Source organism: Sander lucioperca, chromosome 1 (assembly GCF_008315115.2).
Source record: "Sander lucioperca isolate FBNREF2018 chromosome 1, SLUC_FBN_1.2, whole genome shotgun sequence".
Taxonomy (NCBI): Eukaryota; Metazoa; Chordata; class Actinopteri; order Perciformes; family Percidae; genus Sander; species Sander lucioperca.
The window spans coordinates 32,854,882-32,875,599 of NC_050173.1; the positions used below are offsets into that span (position 1 = coordinate 32,854,882).

General features: G+C 39.2%; 2 protein-coding genes across 4 annotated transcripts in view; one reads left to right on the top strand and one right to left on the bottom strand.

Moving 5' to 3' along the window:
• Positions 1–872: 872 nt before the first annotated feature.
• Positions 873–13,741, bottom strand: hrh2a (histamine receptor H2a). Of its 2 annotated transcripts, XM_036002660.1 has the most exons (6): positions 13,630–13,741; positions 8,109–8,217; positions 4,488–6,114; positions 3,547–3,718; positions 2,564–2,727; positions 873–1,490 (listed from the first exon to the last, which is right to left on the bottom strand). In XM_036002660.1, exons 3-5 carry the CDS (start codon positions 5,521–5,523, stop codon positions 2,718–2,720), a joined length of 1,218 nt encoding a protein of 405 aa, XP_035858553.1. In that variant the 5' UTR covers positions 5,524–6,114; positions 8,109–8,217; positions 13,630–13,741; the 3' UTR covers positions 873–1,490; positions 2,564–2,717. The 2 variants fall into 2 exon arrangements, with proteins under 2 accessions (XP_035858553.1, XP_031159351.1); XM_031303491.2 differs by lacking the exon at positions 8,109–8,217.
• Positions 13,742–18,800: 5,059 nt separating this feature from the next.
• LOC116052431 (dedicator of cytokinesis protein 2) overlaps positions 18,801–20,718 on the top strand; it is a 100,328-nt gene continuing 98,410 nt past the window's right edge. For both annotated transcript variants that reach the window (XR_004105595.2, XM_031303145.2), the window contains exon 1: positions 18,801–19,048. Coding sequence is in view for 1 of the 2 variants with exons in the window: in XM_031303145.2 (XP_031159005.1) it covers positions 19,006–19,048 (43 nt within the window). In the remaining variant the exon portion in view is untranslated. The remainder of the gene's footprint in view (positions 19,049–20,718) is intronic.

Below are 20,718 nucleotides of genomic sequence, written 5' to 3' on the forward strand. Positions count from 1 at the left end.
CAGTTCGGCTTGTTTTCATTCCGGCTTGTCATTGTTCACAAAAACACAAAAAAAACAAAAAAAAACCTATCCAGATAAATCGCGCCATCCAGATAGAGGGAATTTGATTGTGGTTGGATGAGAAGTATAAACATATACCATTCCGACACCCTATTGGTTTGTACGTGATCCATCGCACCTGCACTTGACACAAATCACGTCGCACTCCAGCAAGGAAATAGCAGACATATGTAGCCTAGTACGAAGATGTCTGTGGCAGAGACTCAAGAGAACTCAAGTGAAATGGCCCAACCAAGCACCAGCGAGGAGGTTGGTAGCCAGGAAGACCAGCCAACCCTTCTACATCCCTGGCCGTACCTGGAAGAATTTTTTGAAATGGTTGGAAGAACTCCTTTTCGAATGCGGTGCAAGCTCTGCGCATCCAAGTACCACAAGCAAATTTTTTCCAAAACTCGCCGTCTAATTTGAAAAAGCATATTGATATTATTTTTTTTCCCTTACATTACTTTTACTTTTATACTTTAAGTAGTTTTGAAACCAGTACTTTTACACTTTTACTTGAGTAAAAAGCTTGAGTTGATACTTCAACTTCTACAGAAGTCTTTTTAAATCCTAGTATACTTCTACCTGAGTAATGAATGTGAATACTTTTGACACCTCTGTTCACATGTGACACATTTTGACACATTCTACATGAAGACGTAAGTGTAAAGGCCGTTTTATGGTCGTGCGTAAACTCCACGTCGTAGCTAGAACTCTAGGGGGGGTGTGGTTTCCGGAGGGTCAATCGCGAAACTCTTTGTTTACTTGTGCGTTGGTGTGTGCCTCGAGCCGGCATGTGTGTGGGGAGTGGGTGATAGAGCGAGGGAGAAAGTGAGAGAGTGTCGAGCGACGTGCGTGGTCGTGACGTGTAGTTACATTTTTCGATAGGTTCACGTCAGGCTACGGCGAAGGGTCCGGCGTAGACGCAGAGTGGTCTGCGGGGGTACGCTGTCGATTCTACGCACGACCATAAAACGGCTTTAAGTCCATTTATCACCTTTTTCCTTTGAAGAGGCACAAATATATCTAACTGCTAACTAACTGCTAATATTCTACACTCTCCATTTTCTAATTTTGTCAAACATCTATTTCCAATTACTTTATCCAGGTTGAAGTTGTGATACTTTGTGTTTCCACTGGAGTGCACTCTTGAGTCAGCATAAAAAATGTAGTTTATGAAATTGACGACCAACAAGTTAATTGGCTGGTCTTTAATACTATCCACAGTTAGTTTGAGAGCATATTAGGGCCACGTGTTGCCCTATGTGATGGTTGGATGCAGTGGAAGGATTTTGTTAGACCATTTCTACGTAGAAGCATCATCATTTGTTCGCTCCTGGACAGGTAGAGGTCGGCTGTGTGCGTACAGTTGGTTCTTGCTGATGAGGTGTGGAGTTGCTGAGGTCCCATTTTCTCCCATTTTTGTTTGTTGAATTATTGAGTGGTTGCTAACAGGTGGAAGAGACACACAAATCAAGAGGATTCAATCACTTTTGGTGTACAATATGTAGGAAGAAATAAATCATTCACTTAACCATTGTGGGGAGTGTGAATTAGCTCCTACTCTCGGTAGAGAGATTAGTCAGTTTGCTGCATCAACAATCAAAATACAGGGCTGCACATTCATGTTTAAGGAGGTTACAAGTTGTGTGCACATACAAGACTATTGTAGTACTCAGAAAGTGCTGTAATAATATTTTTTTAAGAAACAATAATTTCATAGGTTTATTAGCTGTTAAAAACAAAACAGAGAATCACTTTGAATAGTTTTATTTTATCAATAAATTCACTAGTAAGTGAAAAATTAAAACAAATAGTTCAGAAAAAGTAGAGAAATTAACAAAAGATGAATCATAATAAATTATCCTGGTTACAATTAAGCCTCGTTGACATTTAGAAAAGTTCATCAACTAACTGCTGTATTAGCTGTAGAGAAATCCTTTGCCAAAAAGATTTAAGACAGTAGTAAGATGTAACGGTAAATTTCTGTCTGAGTGCTGTGAGGATTTCTCCTCTTAAAGACATAATGAGCAATCTTTAGTTGTTCTTTTAACCGTATCTGGCTATATAAAATATGACAAATATTGTACGACTGTGCTAATGTTGGCGAAGTGTTGTATAATGTTGCACCTTTAATGTATTTTAAGTATTTAAAGTGTGTTACTGATCTCAAGATTAAATACAACAATTAACAGGCAGCCTTTTACAATGTATTGGTAGTCATAATTTTGTTGTTTTGTTGCTTTAACTAATACACACTTTACAAAGCAGCGCATACAAAGAGAATCACTTAGTCGATACAGTTCACAAAGTGCGAACAAAGAAATGAGAGCAGGATGTGAAACTGGATAATGTATCTCCTCTCTGCTGAAGGCAAATTTCTTGGCCTAATAAGCATATTGCCATATGGCCTGATGCACTGTGGATGACACCGCTAGGATCTGTGTGTCACAGTTCATTTGTTCTGGGCCTGACATGGTCTGTAGGGGTTATAGGGATGTTGGTGTGTGTATCTACTTACGTGGTGTGTTATGGGTGCTTCTACTGCGGCATTGAAGGCTTCCAAATATAGGGGCTGTATATCTCTATCCATCTTTCTTCTTAGGCTGATGGATTCTGGTTCTTGGTTGCAACTGCAGAAAAGTCAACAAAGCACCCACCTCACCAGCACAGGCTCAGCATGACCTGCGTTTATTGAAAGGAATGAAAGATTAGAGAACAAACATTTCATTTTTATTTTATTTATTTAAAACCCCAGAAAACACATTGAGGGAGAACCCTCATTTTCAATGGTGCTGAGGTACATACAAATGCAGACACATGTCAAATCAATTAGCAACAAAAGAAGAATGCATGGCTATATCAATTAAAAAACAAGTCACAGCAATAAAATCTATCTCTACTGATGAATCTTAAGGCTGTGTGATTTGTTTGTTTGTGTGACTGATCAGATGTTGTGTTTGAAAGTAAGACAGAGACAGACTAGAAGGGCAGTCAGAGAGCGCAGACCTCCGACAAGGCATGCACTATCCCCCAATGTTAATGCAGTGTGACTTTTCCCAGTCATTACAGATTGAATACATGGTTTAAATTATCCCCACACCACATGAATGCAGCACAAACGCCCTATCTTGCAATGTTAATTTGTTGGAAATCGGGCCAGTAGTTTTTCCATAATCCTGCTGACAAACCGAGCCGAAAACATAACCTCCTTGGATGAGGTAAATATATGAACCAGTGCACTCACATACTGAGAGCAAGGTGTCACATACAGCCAGCTTAATGTATTTTCTTGGTGGAACAATTTAGTTTTTCATGGCACGGTGTTTCACTCATTATGAGTGAATGTGAGTGTTGTAGCATTTTCAACTCAATTTGGATGTTAAGTATCACACTTTTTAACGTAGTTGTATCATATTTGATGAGTTTCGAGTCAAGACTTCTCTGCATCATGTCAGGTGATGTCATCTTGTGTTTGTGTTCACATACTAAATGAAAATATACCTCTCATTGCCATTGACATCGGTGGCAGCAGTGCCATTTGCAAATTGGATAGTTGCTGTGGCTGTCCTGCTGTTCATTTCTTGAAGCATTAGGTTTTGCTCTGTTAGACCTGCCCTGCAGGTGGCAGGGGAGTGGCCACACATCAGTGTCACCTCTGTAAACTGGTCTCTGGCTGAGAGGGGGAAAAGAAAAGGAAGACAAAAAATTGGAGAAAATATATAATGTATTTACACAACTATTTCTTGGTCAGAAATAAGCCTGGCTTACCGGATGTACAGTGCTGGGAAAAAGCCTGACATCCGGCGTGTGTCACTGCTCCCGGGGCTTAGCACTGCCCAGGATGGTTGTGATTGGTTTTAATAAATACAATACAAACAAGCCAGAGTGTTTTATTCCCCTATCCCAGAATATATAAGTGGTGTAGCCAGACCAGAAGATAGGTCTGGCAATGTGAGACTAGTCAGAAAAGTTCTGAGGTCTCATTTATAAACGTAACGTATGCACAAAACAGAGCTGAAAATGTGCGTACGCCACTTCCCACGCAAAGGTTGCGATTTATAAAAAACAAACTAGACGGGAGAATGTGTGGTCATCCACGTAAACTCTGACCCACGCGTATGCACATTCATGAGGTGCTTTGCATTGATTATTTATGGTTAAAAATGGGCGTGTACAGGGCGGGATAAGAGGCTGATTTACGTACACACACTTGTGGGTAATCTGTGATTTATAAAGGCAACATTGTTTTCAGATGTTTGTACGCACGGTTTTATAAATCAGAATTTTTTTTGGCGTACGCCATTTTTGGCTTCTGGGCGTACGTACACTTTTAGTAATGATCCTACGCAGAGTTTTATAAATGAGACCCCAGATTCTTAAACTGAAGAGCTTTAAACTGCACAGATGCATCTGCACACTTTAAGCTCTTTCTACAGCTTTACCTGCTGTCACAGTGGGAGACGGCTGTCGGCTCCTCCACCCACTGTAGGTAGGGCATCGGCATCTCAGTAGACGGGAGTAGGCTGACCTGAAGTCCCTGTTGAGGGCTCCATAGAGGATAGGGTTGAGGGCCGAGTTGGCGTAACCCAGCCACAACACAATGGGGAATTCTGGTACTGTGCTTGGATCTGGATGCTCCTTTAGACCCAACACTGTGAACAGGATGAAATACGGCAGCCAACACACCACAAAAGCCCCTATCACTGCTGCCAGTGTCACTGTGGCTTTGTGCTCCCGCAGAGCCACTGCTGTAACACTGGAAACCACAGTGGTACTGGTGGAAGGATTGTTCCTGCAGTTGTAGCTGGTGATGCATGTGGGCCGGGCACTGACAATCCGTTTGGCCTGTGCCCGTGCAATGCGAAGTATTCGGAGGTAGGTCCAGCACATAGCCACCAGAGGCAGGTAGAAAGTGAGAAGAGAGTCTGTCAGTACGTAGGGTCTGTTCAGCTCAAAGCGACATTTTCCCTCTGGAGCCCAAGGCCCGTGGTTCTGCACTGTCCCATTAACAGTGTTCCACCCCATTTGGATGGGCAAGAAAGACACAGCCAAAGACACTGCCCAAACACTGGCCATGGCCACAGCAACTCTCCATGGTAACACCAGTGAGGCGTATCTCAGAGGCCTAGTCACTGCCAGGTAGCGGTCAATGCTGATGGCCAGGAGGGTGAGGATGGAGGCTGTGCACAGCATGACATCCATGGAGATGTAGAAGTTGCAGAAGGCTGGGCCGAGCGGCCACTCGTTGTTAAGCTGGAGGAGGGCAGAGAAAGGGAGGACCACGAGGCCGAGCAGCAAGTCTGTCACTGCCAGCGACACAATGAAGCAGTTGGTGAGGCAGCGGAGGCGTCGAGAGGCGCAGACAGCTAGGCACACCAGCACATTACCACTGACAGTCAGAAGGATGAGGAGGGACAGGGTAACACCCAGCATCACTTGTGACAACATTATCACTGGTGCTTCACTGGAGACATCCATCCATCTGATTACATAATTGCTGGAGCTTTATGCAAACAATCATTGTGTTTTCTTTTCGGTTTTAAACTAGATGAGAGGTCTCACTTTTTTGCAAACAGGACATTCACATGAGAAGCCTTAGGCTCACAAATTATGCTATTACATATCTTTACTCAGAGTGTTTGGATGCTCCAATTTATTAAGGTGCATACAATCTAATCTCAATGTCGCCATGGTCAAATGTGACTTAAGAGCTTGGCCACATGTGATCCCTCTGTGTCCATTTCTCTCCCAATATTTCCTCTGCCTTAGCTGCTAATTTACTTGACTATTTGCTGTTCTTGATGGGCCTAAACCATAGCTTTCCTGTGACTCGACCACACCAGCATTCCCATTCACAATCATGACAATATTCATGAAATTTTTTTTGCAAGAAGTTGGTTGAACAACATTTGTGTCCTGTCTTGTCTACTGGAAATTGCAAATCAGCACTATGCCTGGCTGCTGAAATGTCTGATGGCTGTCAAACAGCTTTCTGTCTGCGAGGCTGATTCTGGGTGGCCCATGGTATCGATTTGGCTTCAACTACATCTTCTATGGCTGTAGGGACACCTAGTGGACAGAGATGAGAAACACAGTAATCAGCTTACAAAGAGCAGTTACTTTCTTTTGGTTTGGTTATAACTGTAACTTTTGTTTTACATAGCTTATTGATGTACTTATAGTTGATGTATTACAATCCCTGATGATAGATTAGGTTAGCCTAATTTACATGCATTAAAAATATTACAAGTACAACAACCAAAACTGGATGAACATTTTAAAAAACATTTATTGATAAATTGATACAATATACAATTGTAATATACAATAAATACAGTACACTAAATCAGGGATCTTCAACAGGGTGTCCGAGACCCCTAGGGGGTCCTCAGAGTCAATGCAGGGGGGCCTCCAAATTATAGTAAATTTTTGAATTTTTTATTCTTAACAACAATCCAACATATTATTAGCAAATATAAATCCCCCCTGATGATAGGCTTACTGGCCCATATGTAAGGTTTCACTAAGGTAGCCATCCACAGATACAGTTCATCCTAAGTGTGTATGTTTAACATTAAAACATAATTAGAAAATCATGCCAACAATTATTAGGCTATTTTAATAGCTTAGTGTTCTATGCAAAAATGTATAAAGGCTTAAGCCGCCCTACAAGTTATTGTAGGCCCCATTTAATATGCAACTTTATTTTATACAATTATTTAGTAGGGGGTCCCTGCTCCATCTCTCTTTCAGTTAAGGGGTCCTTGATTTAAAAAACGTTGAAGACCCCTGCACTAAATGATGAATACACTAATGTAGAGTATTCAAAATATTTTTGGATAAACACTGTCACAAACTGTCATAACAATGGAGAATAAAAATAAATCAAGTGAAAGAAAACTGAAGACATAAAGTCTTGGCACCAGGGATGTAGTAGCTGATTAAAATAATAAATTAGTAACCAGTTACAGAATGACTCACGGTGTGTTGGAAAAAATATATAGAAATCTGCTTTTGGAACAAGTACACTCTGAAGACCAATGTTTAAACATTAAACATGACAAATTCATTTTTAAATCTCTAATAAGTTTCCAATAAACTGTGTAATTAATTTGAAAGATCTTTCTCAAGACTAAGCCTTCCCTTAAGCACATACAAACATGGTCAGAAAGAACAAGTCTTAACCTTCAAACAGGACCGGCCAAAATGTCTTTACAATACAGAAATGTCCTCACTATGATAGTTTAAAACTGGAATTGGACAGCAGTACTAGCACACACACATTCACACACAAACTAAATTTAGTTCTGGCTTGCATGATTGCTGAGTTTTTAAACATTCTACATAGTTTATGTCTGATTCTAAACTTAAAGCCTCAAGCCTTGCATGCATGATTTATGATGGTAAAGAATTAACTATGGGAGCGCCATAGTTAATCCAGTCACAATTATGATTATGTAGCATTACAAGGACGTTGTTGCTTTTTAAAAAACAGAAAGACACGTCGCTGTCAAATGTAGCGGTATTTGTATTTATAAGGTTCAGTTATAATGGGAATTCTAATCCCTTTATAATAAAACCATGAACCAAGACAGTAGTTTGTTTAGCTCAGGACAAGATGTGCAACAGTCAGCATGGCTAAGTATCTCTGAGCAGTCTGCTGCAGCTGAGACAATGCAAAGTCTTGTTTTGGTTTCAATATCGTTAAATATGATTAACATTTAGATGCAGCAATGGATGATGAGATGTCTGATGAGAGCAACTCAGTCAGATATGATTAGATATGATTATAATAATATGATAATAAATATAGTGATCAAATAATGGCCAAAAATGGCATGAACACATAATTTCTGCTAGTTTGTAAAGTAAATACTTCTTATGAATAGTAACGTTTTTGTTTCTTTGTCTCTACCTTGTCGAGAGAGTTATAGTGTTATTTGTCCTATGTGAATTCACTCATTTTAATGTGTGCTTGGTGGAATGAGGGTAAGTACTTGATAAGTGTGTGTGTGTGTGGGGGCGTGGGTGTGTGGGTGGGTGTGTTTGTGTGTGCGTAGTACATGTGTTTGCGTCAGTGGGTGGTGGGTAATGTTTGCTCGTCTATTTTCTAACACGGTAATGGATATTGGGACATTTGCCATACATGGTCCAGAGCAGCTCACTTATCACCTAAAAGAGAGAGAGCGACGCGGAGATGTGGGTGGCTGCAGGCTTTACATGAATATGAGAAAAAAGAGCATTAGACTATATAATGAAAAAAAGAAAAAGATTTTTTTATTAAATCTGGGTCTACGGAAACCAGAACACCATCTCTGAACTCTTCTAATCTTTGTTTCTGTGTGGACACATTTCTGTCACCGTCTCACTGCTTTGAACTTCATCTAAAGCAAACACTGATAACACAGCCACTAACCTATGAAGTGCAGCTCTCAAATGCACATGACATCTCAGCCTTTATATCTGACAGAACCAGACTCACTGAGACCACACATTTCAACTGTTTTCATCATCAAAATCTGTCTCTCACACTGTCACTTTCTTACTTTGTCTCACATACAAACACACACACTTGCCCACAGTTGGAATGTGTTTTTGGCTTGGATCCTACACTGCCCTGTGAGGGATGTCCACATATGGACATGTATTACGGTCACTAGAAGTTTTTCAATAAACTCATCTCAACCCTGGGACATAATGTATATGAGGGTGTGTATGTGTGTGTGTTCACACAGGCATACTTGTTGTCTCTTGTCTGCTCTCAGCCAGAAGCGTTAGTTCATTTTCCCATGTTACAGTGCATGTGTGTGAGAGCATAACCATATTCATTTCCTGTTTATTTTTGCATAAACATTTGTGTTTTAATAAAAACTTTATTAATATACAATCCTGCCTACTCACTTATCAAGAATCATAAGTAAGCACAAGACCTATTCTAGTAGAAGTAAGATGCAAATTATTTTCATGCTTTTTTGTTTTATCAAGTCACTGTTGGTCTGTGCAGACTATAGTTACAATTACCTTAATGTTAGAATATGATAAATTGTAATTAAATCATCATTCATTAAGACAGCATGCTCCTGTATCACTGACCATCTGTTTTGTTTCATAACAATTAGTTTATTTCTCATTAGTTGTTCCCAATGGAAAACAATGGTGAGTGTTACTACATCTGTATATATAATCACAGACACACAAACTCGCATTTGCATGCACACACTAAAACACAACCCGAAACGTATGCCTTAGTAATGGATCTTGAGGACTGTAATGGATTGTAATGACTGCCGAGTGCTGAGTTTTCAACAGGATGTACAGGCTGCTCTACTTTTAGAGGTTTTCTGAATGTTGTTTCATGTTTTTCAAGAGACAACACAAGGTTCCATGAGATTGTGATGTAGAGGACAGTGCTTGAAAGGGGTCATACTGGGACAGGTCTACTCTGTGTGTAATACCCAAGATTTGGTGGACACAACAGAGATGAAATATTAAGTGATTAACCCTAAGGAGCGCCTAGACAGCTTCCTCTCATTGTCTCCTACCTTCCAGCATACAAATTATGTAAATGAGCTGGAGAGACTTCATTCTGCCCCATCTACACCTTCCATTACTTAGTAAGTGGTCTGGTGAAAAGAGCCCAATTTGGGATGTGAGATGAAAGGCAGGCAAAAAAAGAACTTGGACTTGAACTCTTTACCAGACATGGTCTAAGCTTGGAGATGAGTAATGAGGTTATTTACCTCTGAGCTGGGACTTGCTTCCTGATTTGTGAGATCCTCCAATACCATGTATTCCAACTCTGACCTTTTTTTACCAGCCAGATGTGTCTTTTTGAGAAATAAACAGATACGGAATATCTGCTCCTCTTTAGCCCGATAATTACCAAAGTAATCATGTGTATTGCCACAAATGCAAAGTGTTTGAATATGTTTACACAAAGTCAGGAAATTTAATAATTCTGCCCTCTCAAATCGCTGCACTATTGGGATAAGCTCTAAATTGCCGTCAGGGTGTAAAATTAACTTTCTTTTATGCGGTTGCTTCAGACTAATTGCAGATACAGGAAATAACCCATTCATTCATTCAGCCCATTAAAACTCAATCATAGTTGTATCTGCCACCTAACGGTTGGTAGTCAGTATAACAGTGTCCCAAATCACTTGCCTTGTCTCTGCAATGCTGCTGAAATGAGTGAAGAGCTTTGTGTCAGCAGTACTGCATGGCACACGTAAAAGCAGTTAAAGCCATGCACTTCTCAGTTGGTAGATACAAACGTAAGAGTGAAACGGCCGGCAGTATACTGTAGCTGGGGTTTATTCTGAAATCTTCTGAACTTTTCTAACAGAGCTGTAGGTGGTTTATTCTAGATTTACTATACATTAAAGCAGCCATATTATGCTCATTTTCAGGTTCATAATTGTATTTTAAGGTTGTACCAGAATAGGTTTACATGGTTTAATTTTCAAAAAACACCATATTTGTGTTGTACTGTACCGCTCTCTCTCACTGCTGCAGCTCCTCTTTTCACCTGGTCTCTGTTTTAGCTACAGAGTGAGACCTCTTTTCTTCTTCTTCTTCTGTACTATCTTTGATTGCACTGCACATGCCCAGTAGCTCAGATGTAGATCATGTCAGCAGCTAGCTAGCTCCATAGACAGTAAAAGAAAGGCTGTTTCTACAACTTCGGTCAGTTACAAGGCAGGATTAGCTGGGAGACTTCTAAATGAGGGCGCACATGGAAGTAGTTCTTTTGTAGATTATGGTGAACTTGTGTGTGTTGTAGCAGTGCTTTGCTATTGAGAACGAGGTAGCATGCTAGCGTTAGCATGCTAGCGTTAGCATTAGCGTTAGCATGCTAACGCTACGAGCTAATGGTTGCGGTTAGCCTGCTCGTTTCGGCTTGTGACGTCACAAGCCGTGCCGATTTTGAACAGCTCACCCAGAGACTGAAGACAGGACACATTCAGAAACTGTATCTCACTCTAAACAGCATGGATGGATTTTTTTCAAAGTTTGTATGTGTGTGGAAGCACCAGAGACACAACATAACACCCCAAATCCCAGAAAAAGTGTTTTTTTCATAATATGGGCACTTTAAAGAAAAGCAAGGGATTGTAACTTAGGTCAATAAACATTTAATTAGTGAGAATTGTCATACTGAAAAGGCCTACAGATGTTGAAAGCAACTTTTGTCCCTGCAAGTAGCGTTCATCAGGGCGACATAATGCAATCAGGCATCTGAATGCTTCATTCATCCTACTATAATTCAATTGAGCAAAAATACTTGGCTCACTCGCTTCCTCTGCTTTTGCAAAGCAATCTATAGCTGTCTGCATTTTTGTGAATGTTCCTACGTGTGTGTGTGTGTGTGTGTGTGGATGTCTTCCTATTTGTGTGTGTGTGTGTGTGTGTGTGTGTGTGTGGATGTCTTCCTATTTGTGTGTGTGTGTGTGTGTGTGTGTGGATGTCTTCCTATTTGTTTTTGTTTTTGACAGAAAGAGGGGAAGAGGTCTGGGATGGTGGGTTGCTTGGTAACAGTTGTGTGTCCACCAGTGGAGGGCAGCTGTGGAATCTTGACAAAGCGTGAAAACAACACACACTGAGCGACAGACGTGAGCACAGGCAGGCACATAAAATATGCATAGATACTAACAGCATGCATGGCTGTGTCACAGACATGCATAAGTTCAGGTCACATGGGGATAATGGATATCCCTTGTCAGCCTTGTCTTTACCAAACCTCTGTTATCTCAACATTACTGCTTCCGTATATAGTGCTTCAACTTAATGTAAATGTACACATTGAGACATTTGTATAGAAAAACACACACTCACACAGGTCCAGAATCAACAAATTTCCTGTTATATCTTACAGTTCCTAGTAGCTATTTAATCTGTCTTCAGAGCTGCTCAGCACCGCATATGGTTACCTGACCAAGTCATGACACTTAACCACATCCTCGCTCTCTTCTGTTGGCGCCTTCAGCTGATACACACATTTGCAGGTTGACTTTTGTTGCTCACTTGGGTTAGCCCCATTTTGCTATTCTGTAGGCTACTGCCATAATAGTTATTTAGATTCGTACCAGTTTATAAAAGATTCTACATTTCTTGTTTTAAATATCTGATGTCGGATAGTACTACAGAAGAAAAACAAGGTGGTTAGCATTAGTTAGCATTAGCAGTGACAACCACAATTTCTAAACATATGAAATAAAGAGCACCAGCTACAGAAGCTGGTGCTCTTTATATAAATAAAAGCCAAGGAATGGGATGTCACAGTACTGGCCAGATTATTTGAGTAATCTCTCAAGAATGCAGAGCAGGAAAACCATCACAATAAAGATTTTTTTTTTTTTTAATCTTTGTGGCCAGATGTGGCCAATATGAAACATAAATTAATGACAAAATCAGGGAGCTTGTGAATTACTGCTTTAAATAAAGATGAAATTCTGTTGGAGGTCATTATGTTTTAAATCCCAGTACTCCAGTAGAAAGGGGGGATATTATCATTATAATTGGTCTGTGAGCAAGTCAGAGACGTATTATCATAATAAACCATTCATATCTGCTAATTTGCACCTCTGATATCCCATTGTCCTTAAGTACAAGGAAATAAGCAAAACATAAGCTCCTCTGCACTTTTTGGGTCTGAGTATTATCTTTCTTTCTTTATGTCTATCTATGTATGTATCTGTGATGCTCTATCTGTTTACCTGTGTGTCTGTCGATGATAGAAATTCACACTGTATTTGTGTTAGAATATGAAACTGGAAAAGTGAAGTTCAAATGTAGAACTTTTTAAAGTATGACATGCAACAAGTAAAATATTAATCACACACACACACACACACACACACACACACACACACACACACACACACACACACACACACACACACACACACACACACACACATATAATAGTCTCACTTCCTGATCTTCAGTACTGATTAAATGACCCCTTTGTATATTTGTCATTGTGCAGAGTTCACATGCTCACAGGATTGACTAACCACAACCACAAACCTATGGATTTGAATCTAAACTAAACCACAATTATTAATTAATTAATTAATTCATTAATTTATTAATTAATTACCAAATAAGGAATGAATTGTTTCCCTACAACTGAGCTGACACACATTCAGAGTATGTCAGGAACTGATGCTATAAGCCAGAGGTCATATGTCACTAACCACACACATACTTCTTCTATATATTTATTTCTATCGTTTACATTCCTTTGTCCTGTTATTGCATTTTAATGCTAAAAAAAATGTAACACTGCAAAGCAGAGAGTTTCTAAAAAACTGATATCTACAAGTGATAAAAGAGAATTAAACAACATTTTAATTCTTTGTAAATAAAAGGGTTAGTCAAATATCTGACAAATATTGAATCAATTTAGTTCATCTAGATTCTAAATCCATAATTTTCTTGTTTGGCTGCTGAAAATGCAAATATTGATGCTGTGTTACACCACAAAGACAGCTGGATGAACTATGTTTTTACACACATGTTCAAATTTGATGCCATATTAAATATATTTCAGTAAGTACAAAGTAGGAATTGTCAACTTACCTCAGTGCGGCTTATCCTCTTCTGAGACAGCCAACACTCGCTCTGCTGTGCTCCCTGAGAGCAGAGAGAACCACAGTCTCGCTCGTGAAGTGTGTGCATAAAGAGTGTGCAACTGTGTGTGGGAAAGAGAAGAGAGAGAGAAAAATAAGGAAGCACCAGTAACTCAGACACAGCTCTCTCTCTCTCTCTCTCTCTCTCTCTCTCTCTCTCTCTCTCTCTCTCTCTCTCTCTTTCTCTCTCTCTCTCTCTCTCTCTCTTTTTCTTTCACTTTCTCTGCTTCTCCTCCTATTCTTCTTTTTCGCATGAGGGTAATTTACTTTAGAAATTATTTTAATAGCTCTTTCATTCTCTTATCATGCATTCTAACTTGCATGTGCCAGCTGCTCTGATAAAGTCTTTGGAGACTGGGCGGTTTTCCCTGAATAATCCAAGCAACCATTCAGCCTCACTGGAATCACTGACAAAAAAGTCCAGCTTGTAGTGGGCAGAGACACAGGAAGGCATGGTATTCACTCGTGCATCATTTCTTGTCTTTTAAGATTTTTCTTTTCATGTCTCATGCTGACACAAATACCACTGCTGTCTAAACTTTAAACAGTTTGATAACTCTCTTTAGAGCTTCATGCATGGATGGCTTTTCGGGTAACTCATATGAGAACTGGCACCAGTTGCACTGGCGTGATGTCAATGACCCGATAGGTCATAGAGATTTCTAAATCAATCAATCTATTTCTGGTGCAGCCTTTTTCCTCAGCCTCTGTATCTATTTTCCACGTGCTTTGGCCCCTGGTGTGGCTTCTCTATCATTTCCGATGCCAATTCATCTCCTGGGCTGCAGGCAAACATTCATAACTCATTATCACGTCTATTTTCATAACTTTTGTTCGTTTTTGCCTCCCTTTTTCTTATCTGTTTAATCTCCGTCTTGTCTTAGGCTCAGTTCTCTTTTTTGGCCTTTTTCAAATCTTAGCTGGTGCTGATTATAATCTTTCTTTGTGTCTTTTTGTACCTTTTTATTTATGTTATAGATGATCCCTCTGTTTGCTGTCTGTTTTTTATTCCTTAATCTGTATACCCCTGTTCAGTTACATTTGCCACTTTTGTCTTTCCACACACCTTTAAGCTCCACCCTTATTTCTCCTTGTATCACAGCAACAAGGTTCCAGTTTTGTTCCACTACACAGAACTCTGCGATAACATATCTTTCTTTATCATTTTCTCTCCTTCTTTCTTCATCTAACTGCCTGTCTTTCTCTCACTCTCACTTTCTAAACACACAGTGTCACTTATTTCCAAGTGTTTCCTCCTTACATGAACACTGAACAGTACTTGTTAGTGTTTTTGAGCTCACCTTTCTGTCAGTGTTAAATCCATAGTGTGTTGACAAGCTCTGTCTCCCCCCCCCCTATGTTGACACAACAACATACCTTCTGATGTTTCTGAGCTGGTGAAGATACCTGATTGGCACTCCCAGCTCTGGGTCGACGTGTCCTCAGTCATTCGGCTATGTAAGTGATATCTTTTATAATTAACACCATGGTTGGGTGTTTCGTAGCTTTGACGCTTTTGGTGGTGCTCTGGTGTTCCCATGCAGAAAGGAACTAGTTTATTTAAACTGGTAGTGTGAAAAAAGGCAGTTGGCAGTAATAACTAAAATGCCATTAGCATTGTAATATAAATCTTTATTATGGGAAGTTAAACCACAACTCCCGGTCTAGGTCAACAGTGTGTTTAAAATATGCAGTTCATTGATAAGATAAGGTAATGCCAGAGAAATGAAACAACCCCAAAAAAAAACAAAAAAACAATGATTTAGAACTCTGCCACTCTCTTTTGGATTTGCAAAGAAATTACATACAAATCAGCCATTTGTTAGGCAAGACAAATTCAGCCCAAAAACACACTTACTGATGTTGCGTATGATGATCAAGAGAATAAAAGCTGTCTAAATCCAAATGCTTCTTAAATAAAAACTGGCAAATTGAATTGAAAAGTAACAAACTAAAGAAACTCTCAATTTGTGTGTCCACAGAAACAGATATCAAATTAATTCTAATGGTAAAATAACTTGCCAAAACTTCAATGAAAAACATTTTAAACAATATGTCAAATGCAGCAACACTGTAGGCTATTTTAAACAAAATATATTTGATTATGCTAATTGTAATGGCTTCAAGTGGTTTTGTAATTTTAGTTTTTTTGTATTTCATTTCTGCTATAATTCTTTATAAAGCTAAAATCTCACAGTTTGCTTAATTCATATTTTTCAACAGAGTTTTTCACCACCCTCATATCTCTGGTGTTTCAACAGTTTCACTTGTTAGTACTGATGGCTGATACCAGAATTTTCCTGCTGGTTATTTCATAATTTTTAATACATTTTTAGGTAGCCTAATATGACATAGCAGACTCGTTTTAAGCTAGTTGCATGCTGTTAGCTTAGCTAGCTACTCCATTGAGCGCATCAACAATAGAAAGCTGATGCTGATAATCCTATAAATCAGCTCTGTTGTGTGTGGGTCAAGTATGGACAGCCACATTGGCAGCCAACCTGCAAAGCAGCCTTTTTATTATAAATGCTAATTTGGCTGTCCAAGAAACAATATTGGCTGAAGGAAAATGCTAAGGACATGGAGAGAAACGGTCACTTACAGTATATTTACTGTTCGTAGGTAAACTGGAGATTCTTTACACACTGATGGACTGATTGAAGACATCCAGATTTTAAATTGGGGGGACTTTAACTCAAGGTAGACTAGTTGCAATTCTTCAACACTTAGAAAATGTTTACAGAGTTAACTTAAAGGACCAGTGTGTAGGATTTAGTGGGATCTATTGACAGAAATTGAATATAATATTCATAAATGTTTTCATTATAATGAATAATAATAATAATCTGTGTATAATCACTGGGAACCAAGAATCTTTGTGTTTATCGTTATCTTAGAATGAGCCCCTCATATATACATAATAATAACAATAATAATAATAAAAATAGATTTTATTTGTAATGCACTTTACATTTGGAGCAAATCTCAAAGTGCTGCAGTTAAGATCATAAAAGCATGGTAAGAACATCAATATAAAATACAAATAGACTAATTAAAACTCATAAGTTCTGCTAAAAAGAAATTTTTTTAGTCCTTTTTTTTAAAGTCTCAGTAGTTTGAGGTGCCCTCAGATGGTCGGGGGAGGGCATTCCAAATCCGAGGAGCGGCAGAACAGAAAGCCCGATCGCCCATGGTGCTGAACTTAGTCTTGGGGAGAAGGAGGCGGTTTGAGTTTATTCAACGGAGGGATTGAGTAGTAGTTTGAGGGGTGAGTAGTTCTTTCAGGTGGGGGCGGGGGGCATTTCCATAGATGTACTGGTGGGTAAGAAGGGAGACCTTATATTCAATCCTGGTGGAAACGGGAAGCCATTGAAATGAATGGAGAATGGGTGTGATGTGGTCGTATTTTCGCACTCTCATCAGGATCCTTGCAGCCGTGCTCTGAAGAATATAGGGAGCGGGTCATCTTCCACAGAGTCCGCCATACAACGCCATTTTTCTACAGTGGCTCAGAACAGACAAACCAGAGCCATAGATTCTGAGACAAACCAAACACTGGAGAGGGCTAGAGAGGGCCTTTCACATGTTTACGTTCCCTGAAGGCCATCGTAGGTTCTCTACACGCACAGAAAGGGGGGACGAGTTAGGGAAGGGGTATTTAGTTGGTTGCAATCTACAGCCTCACTGCTAGATGGACTAAATCCTACACATAGCTCATTTAAGAGGATTAGAGATTAAAATGGACAACTTTTATGAAATAGTTCTTAAAGGTGCCCTGTGAAATTTTCTTGTAAACAAACAAAAGTTAGGTTTACATTCTGTGTTACTCACTAAACTGCATTGTGTGTATCCCTGGAATGGTGACAAATGTTTGAAATACATTGCCTTTCTCATAACACATCTGAAAAGCCATTTTTTTAAGTAGACCTATTTTGAATCCTGCATTGTTTACATCCATGTTTACTTGCTAACAGTCTTCTTTCCTGCCGCATGCACGTGCACGAGATAAGCAAAACAGGGACCAACTCATGGAAAAACAGCTCCATAGGGCTATTATAGGTCAAAACTCCAAAAGGAACCATTAAATCGGGATTTGGTTTTCGTTGGACTGCTGACGATAAATCTTCAAGGCGTGAAGGACGAGTTTTAGTTTAGAAATGGAGCAATTGAATGCTACATGTTACTATCTTAAAGAAAAATATGTTCCTGTTTTTTAACTTGAATGTTTAAAAGTGTAGTCTATAACTAAAGTGTAGAGAGTGGTCAGTAATATTCAACTTCATCTGAAGGGAAATCTGTATTTATTTGAAATCTTATTAATTCCTGAAACAAGCAAATTCAGAAACAACTTAGGACCTACATTATTTTACACATTTTCTTTATCAACCATGTATTTGGTGAAATTAACAGCTGGAGTCCAGATGCTGTTTGAGCTGCTGGTTTCTGTTTCTGTTTACTGAAGAGACACGGATATTAGGTACTCTAAAACTGATGACAGTTTGCTGCATGCATGATCACAGCTGCAGTCCTTTATGTTGTTTTTCAGCTAGCTTGAAAATAATATTCTTGTTAAATGTAAAACAAAATATACAATATATAAATACTGCACACCTGTTGCATGACAACTCAACAACAGCAAGACCGATAGTAGCCTTTTGTGACATGTGACGCGCTGCATCTTCTAGCTTCAAACACTTTGGATTTCACAAGCTTGAAGGATGACGCACAAAGAGAAGAGGTTAGGGCACACAGTGTGAGCTGGCAGTCGATTGATGTCATCTACACTTCAATGGCTTTGTACACCGCGTTGTTCAGATTTGAGAATGGATCACAGATGTTAACTTGCTTTCTGTCACATTTCTTAACATCTGCATCTTAAAAAAAAGAACATGTTCAGTCCCTCTTTTGCTCTAATGAGAAGTGCAGTTTTTTCCCCCAGTAATTTTGCATACTGTACACATTGTCACTTTATTAATGTATTGATTGATGTTTTACATTCAATTATAATATAGATAAAGTAATCCACTAAGTCCAAATGAGCAAAATGGAGACTTCACACACTGCGCAGGCCTGTGTGCTCTGTAGGACTCCACCTTGTTGAACTCACCCACTTCCCCTTAACGGCCTAAAGGCAGGAAGAGAAGAGAGGCAGAAGAGGAAGAGAGACAAAGGGGGATGGGCTTGTTGCTTTCATTTAAAGTAAAATAATACAGAAGTGAGAAGTTTAGCAGACACCCTCAAAAAACAGAGAGAGAGAGAGTGAGAGAGAGATATGAGGTGAATCAGAAAGACAAGACTCCGATAGAAAGTAGGGCTACATGCAATCATGGCTCCTTGGAAGAGTACCACCACGGAGCGGTATGGTGTAGGTAAGTCAGTATGTGCTCACTTGAATTTGTCTTTGTGTGTATGTGTGTGTGTGTGTGTGTGTGTGTGTGTGTGTGTGTGTGTGTGTGTGTGTGTGTGTGCGTGCATGTGTGTGTGCACACATACGTTTTGTGTCTCTCTGTTTAGTTGTGATGGTAAACTCCATGCTGTGAATAAGGACAAGAAAAATCGATGCCCATCACTTCCTGCTTAACAGGATGTGAACAGGTGCTAACAGTCTCACAGAACATTAGGATATACACATCAGCTCTAATTCCTCCAAAATAATTTGAATCCTAAAATCATATTCACCATTAAACTTCAGTGCAACATAACTTAAGAGCTACAGTGGATTGTGTGGGGGATAAAAAACAAAATACCATCCTAAACTGATGGGAAAATGAGTGGCAGTTAGTAGGCAATCTTTATGCATTACACATTTTGCTGTGCATAAGCAAGAAAAGAAATGATTCTAGAAAATTACAATTTAAGTTTTGGAAAGATTGATTTTGGCACCAGGAACAAATCCTAGATGGTTAAAGCGCAACTTCAACAGGACAATCTGTAGTTTATCTGGTATGTGGGTTGAATATGGCCGAGCTGATCAGCATGTGTTGCCGTTAGATATGCGATACAGACACAAACTTAGCAGGAATACAGATTTCTGACTTCTAATACAGAGTGTAATAGCAGAGGTTCACTGGCCTGTTGCTGACGATGCATTGATTTATTAGTTACTTGCAATAAGTAGTTTGCTTTTTAAATGGTGAGTAAAGTTTTTAAGTTGTTCTACCGCTTTATATCTTAATTGACTGATGGTGAAAATTGCAATGAATTATATAAGCCATTTTGAATCAATTACTGATAAGATTACTCAATGAAGTGCTGTTGATCTACTGTATCTATATATATGTAGACTGAATAGCTTTCTGGTCTGTGCAAGACTACAACACAGGAAGTGGAGGAAGAAGGAAGGACGTATTTTTTTTACTTTGAAGCTGTACGTCTAAATACTGTAGAAACCACATAATGGCATTCAGTGTGCGCACATACGATTTCATTTTGTAAGTGATATATCTCAATTAAAGTATTAGTCTAAAATAGCGTGCCACCTTTTATACAGTCACAAGAATGATTTTATTTGTCGTTTTGTAGCAGTGTAACTGCTTGTTTAGTACCAAAACCATGAAGTATAGGATTGAGCAAAGCAAGTCTGTGAGTTAGTGCATACAGACAACGCCAGTTTCACTACTACGCTTGCTTTCTGCAACAAACTGATATCCAATGCATTCCTTGCAGTGAGGCAGTGTTTTGTAGCTGCTGCCAATGCGCTGCCTTGTCCTTTGCCATGTTGCTGCTGCTGCCTTGCTTATTCCTGCTGCAAACACCTAGGCTGTAACTGACAATTATACTCATCGATTCATCTGCAGATTCATTTTTAGATGAATCATTTAGTTTATGAATTTTCAGAAAATAGTGAAAAATGTCCATCATTTCTAGTCTATTTCACTTGTATTTAATTACATTTTTTCTATCCTATATTCCATCTAATTTTTTAAATCTTAATTTATTTTATTCTGTTTTTATTGCTTGTTGCAAAGCACTTTGAATTACCTCTGTGTTTGAAATGTGCTATGTAAATTAAGCTGCCTCGCCTTCCCATAATCATCAC